General features: G+C 42.8%; 1 protein-coding gene across 2 annotated transcripts; it reads left to right on the top strand.

Annotated features, from left to right (window-relative positions):
* The first annotated feature begins 6,223 nt into the window (after positions 1-6,223).
* Positions 6,224-14,062, top strand: LOC123516155 (probable G-protein coupled receptor Mth-like 3). Of its 2 annotated transcripts, none has more exons than XM_045275317.1 (8): positions 6,224-7,951; positions 8,595-8,673; positions 9,554-9,729; positions 10,836-10,983; positions 11,300-11,389; positions 11,616-11,697; positions 11,784-11,920; positions 12,532-14,062. In XM_045275317.1, exons 1-8 carry the CDS (start codon positions 7,075-7,077, stop codon positions 12,725-12,727), a joined length of 1,785 nt encoding a protein of 594 aa, XP_045131252.1. In that variant the 5' UTR covers positions 6,224-7,074; the 3' UTR covers positions 12,728-14,062. The 2 variants fall into 2 exon arrangements, with proteins under 2 accessions (XP_045131252.1, XP_045131260.1); XM_045275325.1 differs by having other exon boundaries at positions 11,621-11,697; positions 12,532-12,717.
* Positions 14,063-14,800: the final 738 nt, after the last annotated feature.

The raw sequence follows: 14,800 nt of genomic DNA, 5'->3' as shown, positions 1-14,800 counted from the left end.
GTGATGCTGGCCGTGTCTGCATCGCCAGCTTCACCCTGCAGAGTAGCATTAAAAAGTCCATGCCGATTGCAGAATCACCACAGCCACCCATCGCTCCTCTTGAAATTTTCGATATCAATCTTCTGTACCAGCTTCATAGCTCCTGTAAGGCTTTCAATGACACGGACACTGATTCCCATCGCACATATTTCATAACTGTGGCATCTAACGCACCATCTTTTCCAGTCCATACATTTTTTCTTGGTGCACTTTAACCACTTTACTTGACAATGCATCCACACAGTAGTTAGTAGAATATTCTTCCAGATTATCTTTTGATTTTCTAATGTCCGACACAGTTTGCTTGGCCACACCATACTCCTTACAAACACTCATATCACTAGCTCCTTTCTCTAACTTTCTTATCAATTCTAGTTTTTAGGCCACAGTTAGTGCCACTAGCTTATGCTTAACATCAACACCCTTAGGAGGCCTAATTAAAAGTTCTAAGGTATTGAAAAATGCACAAACTTATTCACTGATTGGACAAACCATGGTGTTCACAAGCATCGGCCAGAGATGCCACCTGTCAGCATCTATTTTACCATTTTTTGTGGTATGTGAGACAATGAAAGGATTACCATTAAAAATAACTAACTCAATATGAAACAAACCTAATTTAGCCTTTGGATGGATACACTAATGCTACTTCAATATTATCCACAAAATTAAAATAAAAACAATAATTGGTGCTTTCAGTCTGCCACAAATAAACTGGGAAAAATATAGTAACTGCACTGGAATCAATGAGTATGGGGCTAGATTTGTAGAAAATGTGCATGATTGTTTTCTGGCCCAACATGTGAATACCAGAATAAGGGGTGACAATATAAGTAAAGTACTTATTTATTTTCTAGTAATGATGAGTCAATTGTGGAAAAGGTATCAATTAAATATCCCCTTGGAGAGAGTGACCACGCAATGATATAAGTGACCTGTAATATACGGGAGACTTTGGACCAGGAAGGTAAATTGGATTACTTTTATGAAAAAGGGATTATGATTTGCTGAGACAGGAACTGGATATTGACTGGGTGAACTATCTGTCAAATGTTACTAATATTGAAGAAATGTGGAATAAATTCAAATCAAAACTGAATGCTGCAACAGACAAGAGTGTGCCCACAAGAATGATAGGAAATTCTAATTACTGTAGGAAGAAAACAAATGAAAATGAACAAGAAACTATGGACAAAGATAAAGAGAAAACAGAGATTATGGACAATAATGAAATCCTTGAAGAGAAATCCGAGCACAATTGACAAAAATGTGTACTTGGAAACTGAGAAGGAGTGCAGAAAACCAAATTAATCAAATTAGAAAAGAAACAAAATGCAATAAAATTGAAAAAAAAGGAGACTGCAAAAAATGTCAAGGATAATCCAAAAGTGTTCAGGAAAAATGTCCAGGCTAAGGTTAAGAGTAAACCAAGAATTCCTGATTTATATGAGGGCACAACTCAAGATGGTAAAACTGACAGTGACTTGGAGAAGGTGGAAATTTTTGCAGAACAATTCTCAAAGGTGTTTGTAGTGGAACCAGAGGGCGAGATACCAGACTATGTGAATAAGGATGTACCAATATTAAATTATTTGGAAATAAGTCAGGTAAAAATTAAGAGGATTACAGAAAAGCTAAAGAAGCACAAATCTCCTGGATCTGATGGAATCCACCCTAGCATCATAAAGGAAAGTATGGAACAACTATTAGTGCCTTTAGAAATATTTTTCCAGTACTCTTTTGAGCATAAGAAACTTCCTCATGATTGACTTAGTGCTCACATTACACCTATATTTAAAAAAAGTGACAAGTGTGACCCAGGAAATTATAGGCCGGTCAGCCTAGTGAGTGTTATTTGTAAGGTCTTGGAGACCATAATGAGATAATGGTACATATGAGAACATATAATTTATTTAGTGAAAAACAATACAGTTTTATCCCAGGACGGTCAACAGTGTTGCAGCTCTTGAAAGTTTTGGATAGATGGACTGATGTTAATGACGAGGGGCATGCAGTGGAAGTGATACACTGTGACTTCATGAAGGCTTCTGACAGAGTTGCACATAAAAGGCTTTTAAGTAAAATAAATAGTCATGATATTGGAAAAAAATTTCAAGAATGGATTGCAGCTTTTCTAACACAAAGACATCAAAGAGTAGGTGGTGAAGGGAGAAATACTGAGATGGAAGTCAGTGACAGGTAGAGTGCCACAGGCCACAGGGGTGTGTTCTTGGGCCTCTGCTCTTTGTTCTTCTTATAAATGATCTCCCAGACATTATAACAAATGACAGTGAAATTTACATGCATGCAAATGATAAAAAAATTTTCAGACCTATTGAAGAGCAAGGGGATTGTCAGAAGCTGCAGCAAGATATAGAAGATGTGCATTCTTGGAGCAAAAAGTTGTTACTAAACTTTCACTCCTATACATGTAAATACATGAGGACTAGGAGAACATTTGTTGAAGATCGAGGATATCAAATGGAAAAAAATTAAATAGGGTAGATTCTGAGAAAGATATGGGTGTTATTATCAATGATAAATCAAGTTGTGCTGATCATTTGGCAGAATAAGTAAATAAAGCAAATAAATCAGTTGGGCTAATTAGAAGAACTTTTGTTGCTTGGATGATGAGATTTTCAAAACATTGTTCAAAGCAATGATAAGACCACATCTAGAATATGCGAACTCGGTCTGGAATCCTCACCTCCTGAAAAACACTGAGATGGTGGAAAATGTGCAACGTATAGCTACGTATCATTCAAGAATTAAAAGGTCTCAGTTATGAAGAAAGACTCAGGAAGCTGAAGCTACCAACACTAGCTTAAAGAAGGACACGTTTTTTGTTGTATGTGTACCTACTATTATATTATGTACGTATGTATTTCCTTAGGGAGGGTTACGGTAACCTTACTGCTAAGATGATCGTAGCAAGTCAGCAACCGCTACGAGCGTTTGAACATGCAACGCATAACAGCGAAACATTTCAAAATAAGTCTTGCTTGCATTGTACAGTTATGATGAGCTAACTCCAATTTTTAACCATCACATAGTGAAGGAGAAGGACGTCGACAAGGGCAAACAAGGAGTCATAGCGTGCTACCAGGCGATCGCCGAGGATGAAGAGCCTGGACTACCAAGGAGGTTTCGCACGGCATTAAAGGATCTCGGCAGACGCACGGACATCGTGATAACTCAAGCGGATAAAGGCGGCGGCGTAGTGGTAATGAAGAGGACCGAATACGTGGACAAGATGCAGCAGTTGCTTAGTGACAGCAACACTTACAAGAAAACTAGAACAGGATTCGCAGAAAAAGAGGCCGCCAAATTCAGAAAAGAAGTGAGGAAGATTTTATCTAGAACAGACAGAGGAAAGAAACTAATTGGCTTTCTCGAAGAGGCACCACGTCCACCAAGGATGAGAGGGCTCCCAAAACTACACAAACCAGGAGTCCCGATGAGGCCTATAACATCGGGAATAGGAAGCGCTCCTCACCGGCTCGCGAAAGTATTGGCGAAACCGCTATCAGCAGCAATGGGAACCATCAGCAGCGCCCACTTACGCAACTCTACGGACCTCATCGAACGGATACGTCACGTGGACCTTGCGGGGAAGAAGATGGCCAGCTTCGATGTGAAGGCTCTCTTCACGAACGTACATTGGGGCAATGAAAGCGGTGCAGAAAGTAATCGAAAGTGTTAGTGAAAGTGAATTACCAGTGAACAAGACGGATTACATAAAACTAGTGTCTCTGTGTGTGAAGTTTGGGTGCTTTACGTTCGGTGATGAGTTTGTGCAACACAGAGGTTTAGCCATGGGTTCCCCCCTAAGTGCAGTTATGGCTTCCCTCTACATGGAGTTACTCGAAAGCGAGAGTTTAGTGCGTGTGATGGGGAGCGAATCAATGTGGTTTCGTTACGTTGATGACATTATAGTAATAATGCCGACAGACACCAACGTTAACGACAAACTCTGTAAGCTCAACGAAGTAAATGAGCACATACAGTTTACAGTGGAGGAGGAAGTTAATGGTGCGTTGCCGTTTCTAGATACCGTGATTCACAGAAAAAATGAAAGAGCGATATTTTCCGTATACAGGAAACCCACTAACAAGGTTATCGCCGTGGTACAGTGGAACCATGCGTGCTTTGGGGTCCGAGGGGTCTCCAAGCGCACGGGTTCGAATCCTGTCCACGGTCCGAGTGTAGGTTGGGCTTCCTCACTCGGGGCAACGGTTTCCTAGCGGGTGGGCTTTGAGATAGGAGGTACCCCAAAAAGTATCTCCTTTATCCCATAAATTCCCGTGAAAAGCCCACATGGTATAAATAAAAAAAAACAAGGATGATTTTGTCCACTTCTTTTCTCGGCACGATATGAAAACCAAATCAGGCATAGTAATAGGGTTCTTCTTACGTGCCTTCAGAGTGTGCAGTGATGAATTCTTACACGATGAGTGCGCATACATCGTGGAAGCATTCAAGAGGTTAATGTATCCACCAGGCATGCTCCTAAAACTGAGGAGGAAAGCAGAAGAAATTTGGAAAAGAAGAGAAAATCCAGCAAGAAGGGAAGAGGATTTCCTGGTCGTGCCGTACTCGAAGAGGACGGCACCGGTATCCCGTCTACTCGCGAGGACTGGCCTGAGGATAATCCACTGCGCGGGGAAGAAAACGAAGGACATGGTTACCAACAACTCTCCACGAGCAGAAAACGAGGACAGCGTTATCTACAAGATACCGTGCAGTGGATGTTCGTCGTCTTATATTGGCGAAACAGGGCGAGGACTGAAGAAGAGGATATATGAACATAAAAATGACATGCGCCACCACAGGACCTCTAACTCGCTAGTGGTGCACGCCCGGGACAAAGGCCACCTACCAAACTGGGTAGGAGCGACGACCCTACGCAAAGGATTAAAGAAGAAGGATAGGAAAACAGTCGAGGCAGCATACATCACCACAGAGGAGAAAACCACGAACCACAGAGAAGGATTTGTCTGCCTATCCCGCGCAGTGGCGCAGCTCACCATCTCAGCTACTGGGAGGCCACCTGGAAGAGACCAATCAGCGCACTCCACTTTCCAGCTCACTCACTTGTCAATTGCTTTCTTGATTTCAATGAGTGTAGAGTCACATATGTCGCTTTATTAGGGTCAATAGACAGTCTGGCAGTCGGGGATCGTCGATCAGTGTTCTCCCTCCCCCTCACGGGTGGAGGGTAAGGTCAGGCAGGCATGGAGGGGGATACACCCCACCTTCTGCAGGAGGGGAGCGGGACACAAGTGGGAGGAAGTCAGGGAGGAGTTTCCTAGTGTCAGATTGTCCTGCCAAACCACTCTAGGGGGACCGGACGGTCACTGAGGCGGATCCTCCGTAGGTGCGAAAGGAAAGACAATCTGAGAACCTGCTGGCAACAGACACCTGTTTCCGCTAAGGGAAGGACAGTGATAAGGCTAAGCTAAAAACACGGGACAATGGGATTCCTAACTTTATTTAACTATAGCCTACCTAAGCCTGATGGGCGTATAAATAATCCCAACGGAGATGGCAGAAAGACAGAGCGCACGGTGTCTAGGCCAAGTCTGTGCTCTGTTCATGACTGATAGGAGGCAAGGAGGTGAACGCACTTCGGCATTATTGGAACCGCTGACGTCACCATGTGTATTGTTTACGTCTAGTGTTGTGGTGGTGTGTTCACGTGTGGCAGATTTTATCAGCAATTGTGTACTTTTCACGGGCTTTGTATTACGATAAAATAGTTAAATGGGTAAAGCGGGTGACGGCTCAGTGGCTCACTGCCTCACTCACTTGTCACTTGTCAGTTGCTTTCTTGATTTCAAGGATTGGATTGTTACTCCCGTGATGACATTATCCCAATTTTACGATATTCATCCCAATTCCAGAATAAACTTTCTCTACAATGCAGTGCCCTATGACTTTAATTAAATTAAGAGAGAGAGAGAGAGAGAGAGAGAGAGAGAGAGAGAGAGAGAGAGAACAAACAAACAAACAACCTTTTACTGCAACTTATCCAAGCGCTTTGTTCATGACGGTGACTCGAGGCACACTGCCAGCTAGGTAGGTACGACATTTTTCCTGGGTGGTACATGATTTCACGAGGGAAACGATTCTACGCTACAGAGGCAAGCAGCTTATCAGTTATCAGTCACTTCTATACCAGACTTTGAGGTGACAACACTGCCCCGCACAGAGAACGCATTCTCACCCGTCAATTATTTGATTATTTTTTCTTTTTTTTCTAGTAAACTATGTAATCGTTTAGTGGAATGTGTTATGTACAGCTTCATTGTGAGATGTTAAGCGAGTGATGTGATGGCTGTTCTCAAGGCATCTTCGGCTTGACAGCCTTGACCCTCTTGATTTTGACATGGATATAGTGTGTGTACCACCCAACAGAGGGAACACAGTAGCAATGGTAGTGAGGACAACACTGGTGTTGGTGGCAGTGGCAGTGTTGGCAGGACTCCCAGTGACACGTGGACAGAATCTCACCCTTCAAAAAGAACGTTTGCCAAACCCAAACGGACAACACAATGAAAAGACAAACGTATTCCATAGACAAGGTTACGAAGCAAAGTACTTCAAATGTCGATGTGAGGGAAATCAGGCCATAAACGGTTCTGAATGTGTGGATATACAAACCAAAGTGTTAGTGACGAATCCTGACACAGGCGTCATTCAAGTGTCCTTGACGGATGACTTTGTCGGAGTAACGGTGGGAAGTGTGGACTGTTTTGGAGATTATGTGCAAATGGACTTAGATTTTAAAAGTGATCCAGCACACAAATTCACTCTCCTTCCAAACGGAGCTTTACTGTGGCACCAGCGAGAATATGAACACTACTGCATTGACCACGTACTCAACAACGCTGAAGGGGTCCCCATCCCTTCCAAGGCTCGTGTGTGTGTCCCGCCGCCAGCAGTGCCCCGCTGCTGCCTTGGAAATCAAGATGGTTCCGGTTCCCTTCCCTGTGGTGATGATAATTCTAACATCGTTTCTCGCCTCGCATCGTGATGGGCAAAACGTTTGTAAAGTGGTCCGAGGTAACAACTTTGCCTGGGCGAAAATGTACGCAACACGAGAAAGAGATAAACATCCCTCTTAACGTAAGCAAAGGCCGCCTCCTCTACGACTACGAATCAGGTGCGGTATCTATAGTTTGGACAACGCCTTACTTTATCAAGGAAATACTGCAGGAAGGATTCTGTGTGCGGCGTGAGGAAGGGGACAGCTACGTGGCCACCATCTGTTACGAGGACCATGAAGCTGTTCATCGAAACTTGTGTGGAGACGTGACCTGTGTGCGGAAGTGTTGTCCCGATGGACAAGTTCATTCTAAGGAAGGAATAGATTGTCTCCCTGCGGAACATGAAGGCCAGGTCTGGGAGCCAAATTTTGTTGACACAAATCTGACTAATGTCACGCACTCCGGAAACTTGACCGTCTTGCATGGATGGCCCCAATGTTTTATCTATAAGGCTGACCCTTCAATACACAAGGACGACAAATTTTACCTTTTGGAAAATGGCGATTTGTTCAGTCCCTTCAGTAATCATCGCGATCCACCCACCAGTTACTGTGTCGACAACTTCTTAATCGATGACGACAAGATCGTCACAAAAGCATTCATATGCTCTGTTGAGGATGATATGCATGCGGAACCCGTGTGCACTAACGCCAGACGCACCATATACCCTGTACTCTTGCTGGTGTCAACGGCATTCTTAGGCATCACTCTAATCATCTACCTCAGCGTACCAGACCTGCGGGGCAAATTACACGGTCGTTGCCTCATCTCCCTCGCCTTCGCTTTCTTCGTGGCCTTCTTATTGATATCCATTTCTTACCTGACCAATACACCGCAGTCGCCAGGTGTCTGTATTACTATAGGTGAGGATCTGTGTCATTGCGTTATTGGGAAACAAAAAATGACTCCTGTCTGTACAATTGCCACCTGCTAATGTTGCATGAGGATTCTCCGTGACAGCTCACTTCATTATCTTTCCTTTGGTTTCCTTTTTATTGAAAGATTTTTAGCGTTACGAAAGTACACTCGTCTAAATTTTGTTTCGTTCAGAATATAAACACACACACACACACACACACACACACACACACACACACACACACACACACACACAATGTTTATCTCAATCTACCAGTTCTTGTAATCGTTACCTACAGTCTTTCTGATCATGTGGTCTTATTTCTGACATTGTCATACTCACCACTGTCATTCATTGCTAAATAGTGTCCATGCTAACTCTCACCCTCTGTGTGTGTGTGTGTGTGTGTGTGTGTGTGTGTGTGTGTGCAAAAACAAACTCATTTTCTACCGTTACTTAACTACTGGACTCGCTTGCACATCCTCATAATATCCTCACTTTCTGCTAATAAACGAAGAAACAAAGACACACCGCAATACACACCATTACTCTCCCTGGACTGCCTCCCTCTAACCACAAGAGTTACCGCCTCTCATTCAGTCATTCCAACCCTGCCACGTAATTAGCATTTTTGGTCTTCTTTCCAGCCTTCTTCAAGCACATGAGTCTGCTCGCCGCTTTCTTCTGGCTCAACGTCATGTCCTTCGATATCTGGAGGACTCTCAGGTGGGTCTCACTGGTGTCCATCACTCTCATTCTGTCCCGTGCGTGTTCTTGGGTGGAGCTTGAAGAGGACCCCGATTTTCTTCCAAAATTCAGGTCCACGGTCTCTTATTCAACTTCTTCGAGACCTCTCCTGATGACAACTTTCACTGGAGTAGTAAAACATCAGTTACGAGAATACAAAAGTATGACAACATAGTAAAGGAAGTTGGAAGCGGTCGTTAGGTCTATACGTGGTGCTTCCTGATATTTTCTCTCTGCTCTTTTGTTTCCTGTTCATTTATCACTTTTTTCCTTATTTACATTTCTATCATTTACTGATATTTTTATTTCATTTGTCAGTCATTTGGTTTCTTTCACTATTTATCTATGAGATGATTTTTTTTACTGATGATCAGTTGTTATCAATTAATAGTTATTTTATTTAAGAAACTATAAGTTTTAGGTTAATTGACATTTTGCTGAAAAGATTAATTATAGCAGGTATAGAACAACCACTTGACCAGATGTAATTGTTATTGCTTCACAACGGCTGGCGGCGAGAGGGAAATACACACAAGACGCCTCGTAAACTAATTTTGATCTTTTTATTTCTCTACTTTTGATATTTTTTGACAGCGGTAAGATTTTCCTTAGCTACAGGAGACGGTAATGTGATGAATGCGGTTGTCTTTAATGTGTTTGTTTAGTTACTGATTAATATTATCGCTGTTTAAAGATGTTTTCCAAAGCTGTTGTAGGAACATCCTCTTAATCTCTGAACAAGGGAAAAAGTTTAGCACACAAAATAATTGGTCAATTCAAATCAAGAAAATGAGCTCGGTGCCTCGGATTTTCTTTCAGCATGAATTTAATCAAAACATGTTCAAATATTTCTTCGTAGAAAAACACGAAAGGTAGCGGCGGGGCGGCAGAGTCTGTACCGCTTTCGGTGGTACTCCCTGTATGCGTGGGGCAGCGCACTAGTTATCGCGTTGGTGGCCGCGGTGTTGGAGCAGCAGCCGCTCGACTCAGGCATTATCAGACCAAACTTGGACAACATTTTCTGCTGGTTCGCAGGTGAGGCGCAGGAATATCACACCCAAGCAACATTTTACTTGTCATGTTTTTGTTGTCTTGTTCACCTATTTTTTGCTTTTACTTTTTACATATCTTTTTACTTTCAATTTTATTCTGTTTCCATACCTAATTGTTTTTCTTGAATTTTATAAACTTTATATTAGTTTTACACACACACACACGCGCGCACACACACACACACACACACACACACACACACACACACACACACGGGTAGTGTAGTGGTTAGCACGCTCGACTCACAATCGAGAGGGCCGGGTTCGAGTCCCGGCGCGGCGAGGCAAATGGGCAAGCCTCTTAATGTGTGGGATGTGTTCACCTAGCAGTAAAATAGGTACGGGATGTAACTCGAGGGGTTGTGGCCTCGCTTTCCCGGTGTGTGGAGTGTGTTGTGGTCTCAGTCCTACCCGAAGATCGGTCTATGAGCTCTGAGCTCGCTCCGTAATGGGGAAGACTGGCTGGGTGACCATCAGGCGACCGTGATGAATTACACACACACACACACACACACACACACACACACACACACACACACGGCGTCATCAGTGCCGCTGGTCAGGGGTGGGATAAAGGCTATCGACATGTGGCGTGTTGCAAGATTAAGTCACCGGGGAAAAAAAAAAAAAAAAAAAACTGACGACACAGGCATTATCAGCACTGTTTTCCTGTGTCGCCTCGGTATCATCTCGCATCCCACAAAAACATGGTTCTAAAAATTAATAGATATTACAAATGTCATCTCTATAGCAACATTTTCATACATGTTTCCTTGACTTCCTCCTCAAATACCGCAATCTTTCAGTGTGCAGAAGTGATGCATCTCCCTGTTATAATGACCCTTAGGCTTCTTAATTTTTTCTTCTGTTAACGTAGCTGTCACCATCACTAACCTCACTTAGTAAACTAAATATAAGACCTAATGAGCCCTCCGAGTATGTCATTAGTATCGTTTATTAACATTTAAATTCTTTAATTCCTCTTCTTAAGAAAACTCTAAACACAAGAACTTTTATGCCATCTCGTAGTGTTCCCAGTATCGTGGATAGCATTAACATTTCTGGTATACTGTTTCCTCCTACCCACAGTCGGCAAGTCGGTTTGGATCTACTACTACGCGTGGGTGTCCCTGGTGCTGGTGACAAACATGGTCCTCTTCGCGCTGGTGATCGTCATTCTGATCAAGAGACAAAGGAACTCGTTGCTCAGGCGAAGTCGTGAAATGAATCGAGAAAGGTGAGAGAGAGAAGGGTCCGTATTCTGAAATACTTCCACACCACACCTCCACTATATTCCCAAGGCTATTGTAGATGTTACACGGGTTTCTAAGGATGTGTTTACTGTTCTATTGCCAGGTTAACAAGACCTACATTATTAATAGGAGAAATACTTTCGACAATGTGGCTAATCGTCTGTGGCTTTTGAAAATAGTTGTGGTGAGAGGAAAGTCTGTGTGTGTGTGTGTGTGTGAGAGAGAGAGAGAGAGAGAGAGAGAGAGAGAGAGAGAGAGAGAGAGAGAGAGAGAGAGAATATAATCGTTGGTGCTGTGCAGGATGTGGCTGTGCGTGAAGCTGTTCCTGGTGATGGGTGTGACGTGGATTGCAGAGGTGGTGTCCTATCAACACGGCAGGTGTATCGAATGGTGAGTCTAGTGCAATGCGAGTAATTCAACTAGACTAAGGTACTGTTTTCTTATGGAATGAAGGAATTAGATAACCTGCGATACGGTAACCTATACTGATGTCATGACCCACGTTCTAATGCCCCCTTCCTTCCTTCTCCTCTTCCTCTTCTCAACTTGTCCTTCCTTCCTCTTCCTCTACCCCCTCTTTCTATGTTCTTTTCTTCTTCCTCCTTCTCTTTCGCAGGATAGTCATGGACATCATCAACACACTGGAAGGTCTTACGCTCTTCTTGGTCTTCATTCTCAACCGAACCACGTTACGCAAGGTACTGTACACACTGACACCCTCACCCACCCACCCCCTACTCCCCAACACACACAAGCATAACAATGAAATACACGTTGATTTCAGATCCGCGAGAGATGGGGCTGTGGTGTCACCCCCAATCTTCTTTCCCGAAGCGCCACGTTCACAACGAGCTTCTCCAGCACCCTCTCCTTCTACAGCAGGAAGCAGGGCAGCATCAAGTCCAACCACGGCAATTCAAAGTGAGTCTTCCTTGCTACCACCAATGCTTGTGTCGGTGCTGAGAATCGCATGGTTATACATCAGTATTTTGAGGCAGTTATGCTCCATTCAGACCATTTGGAAATCGGTAATCCAAGCTGTTTTTTGGGAGATGGATTGTGTTAAGTTCATAAATAAGCTTCCAGAATCTGATTAGAGCTAGCATGATTTATAAAGTACAAACTAAGCTAACTAAATAAACCAGACTATACAAAACTAAATTGACAACAGTAAATATAATTCAATAATATTATAATCTAATCATAAATAACTTTAGCTAGCTAACATGATTAAACCTAATGCAACATAACCTATAATAAACTAAACCAACAACATTACTAAACCAGCATTACCAAAACGTAGTAGGTCATAAAATAAGCTGGGGGTAAAGTAGCATAACTAAACGTAATCTAAGCTAACCAAAATTGGATCTAAGTAGTTCCTGACATAAACTAACCTATTTTAAATTAGACTAACATAACCTAACCTTCTTAACAACACCTGGATGACTCGTCTTTTTACGATCATTCCACGTTTCTTTCAATCTTGTCAAACCATAGTTTTTTTTTTTTTTTTTTTTTTTGCCCCTCAGGTACACAGGCAACACTTCGAACTCTGGAGCCATGGAAATGAGATCTAGATACCCCCTGAATACCTTGAGCGAGGAGCTGGAGGAGTCAACACAAGTTGAGTCTGCTGGATATGAGTCAGAGGGTGGAGCAACTTCGCGCCCCAACAAGGGCAACGAAGAGATGCCGGCCATCTTTTCTAAGGTTTATGACATTTAATCCGAATGCGCTTCCTCCTCCTCCTACTACAACTAACAGTACGTTTTTCTTACTGTTTCTGCTGCTCCTCGCCCTCATCCTGCTACACCTTTATTCCATTTGATATAGAATTTCAGATAGTCTTAAAAGTGATAAGAATCGGTTATACTGATGATGAATGTCATAAACGTTATTAGAATAAGTGATGATTGTCATGAAAAAAAAAAAACGTGTTTCGACAGGGAATAAATAGAAAATAGACGAATGACGTGTAATTTAAGTGGAGGTGTGTGTTTCTCCCTCCCTTCAGTGCTTTACTTGCTAATATAACCCAGAAAGCAACTCATGATTCCATTTCAGTCTCTCTCCGCACAGTGAAGCTTATGACAACCCTTCTGTGAGACAATTTCATGCACCTGTATGACCACGTTGTACTTGGCGTAAACAATATGGTAAATGATTCATAGCCGACAGGAAATGTCTATCATGAGTTAGTAATAGTGATAACAGCAGCAGCAGCTGCAACAGCATTAGTAGTAGCAGCAGCAGCAGCAGCAGCAGCAACAGCAACAGCAGCAGTAACTGTAGTAGTAGTGGTAGTAACAGTCGTAGTTCTGTTCACAGCCTCATCTTTATTGCTGTCTTTCTGCCACCTCCGCGTGGATTATTTGTACGCCCATCAGGCTTAGGTATAGTTAAATAGTTAGGATTCCCACTGCCCCGTGTTTTTAGCCTTGCCTCTTCACTCTCCTCTCCTTAGCGGCAACAGAAGGTGTCTGTTGCGAGGTTGTCAGATTGTCTTTCCTCTCTCACTTACGGAGGATTCGCCTCAGTGAGCGTGCTTTTGGGGTGAATTGACAACGTCCGGCCCCCCTAGAGTAGTCTGGCAGGATAACCCGACGCTAGGAAACTCCCCCCTGACTTCTTCCCACTTGTGTCCCGCACCCCTCCTGCAGGAGGGGGTGTACCTTCCCCCTCCATGCCTGATGGACCTTCCTATCCTTCCCCAGCAAAGGGGAGGGAGGACACTGATCGACGACCCCCGACTGCCAGACTGTCTATATATTGACCCTAATAAAGCAACATGTGACCCTGCACTCTAAGACTACCACCCGCCTCTCTACAGTAACTAATTTATTATCAAGAAGGTAATTGACTACCATGTTGGGAACGTGATTAATGTTAAAAAACTTGATAGTGGTGATTTGTTAGTTCAAACGCTTCACGTAAATCAAGTCAAAACACTTTTGAAACTCCAGCGCATCCATGACAGAGATCGAGCCTTCGATTCCGGTGTCCATGAACTCGTATCGGGGAGTCGCCTCCCACCGCGATTTTGTGGACATGGACTCGACTGAGATTGTTGATTGCATGGCTGACCAGGATGTTATTGAAGCTCGAAAACTAACTAAAATGGTTGACAGTATCAGAAGAAGCACGGCTTCAGTCACGGTTCTATAACACATAAATAAATATAAAGAACCCAACTTAATACCTAACAATAATACTAATCCTATATGGAGGCAATGTGGAAAAAACGGACGAGGGGAAGTGATACATATGAGGTGTCGCAGTGGTGAAGTGCTGGGTGAGGTGGATCCCACGGTAGTCCAAGAGGCGTTGTGTTCACTGGTTGAGGCCTGGACCTCGAACTAACTTTCCATTTTTTTTTTTTTTTTTTTTTGGCCATCTTGGGTATTAGGCCATATATTTATTTTTTAACTTTTTTTTAATATTTCTTTTAAAATAAGCCTTTTATTTTGTTTTAACATATATACAGTTTTTTTAATGGCTTTATTCTTTTTTTTTTTTTTTTTTTTTTTTAATATCTTAACATCGTGTTTCCACATATTCTCATGCACGCTTCATTCACACAGGGATCCTATACCTATCTCAAAACTATTGTCCTTTGTCAGGGCATGGGGGAGGGAGGGATAAATCACAATCACACAGGGTGGCTACGTAGTATCACTACGTATTGCACCAGGGGAAAACATTCACATTAGATCACGCAAAATTGGAAACATACACACTTTCATACTTTTATTTACATAAATATATAGAATAAATACATAGAATAAATAACATAATATA

The sequence above is a fragment of the Portunus trituberculatus genome, chromosome 5, assembly GCF_017591435.1.
Source record: "Portunus trituberculatus isolate SZX2019 chromosome 5, ASM1759143v1, whole genome shotgun sequence".
Classification (NCBI taxonomy): Eukaryota; Metazoa; Arthropoda; class Malacostraca; order Decapoda; family Portunidae; genus Portunus; species Portunus trituberculatus.
Note: the sequence above shows the minus strand (reverse complement) of the source record. Positions and strands in the feature narration are given on the sequence as shown.

Excerpts from the sequence above, each read along its gene's own strand:
- LOC123516155 (XM_045275317.1), top strand. The coding sequence starts at position 7,075 with ATGGGCAAAACGTTTGTAAAGTGGTCCGAGGTAACAACTTTGCCTGGG. Across the intron at positions 7,952-8,594 it reads AGGTGTCTGTATTACTATAG|CCTTCTTCAAGCACATGAGT; the intron begins GTGAGGATCTGT and ends TCTTCTTTCCAG. Across the intron at positions 11,698-11,783 it reads ACCGAACCACGTTACGCAAG|ATCCGCGAGAGATGGGGCTG; the intron begins GTACTGTACACA and ends CGTTGATTTCAG.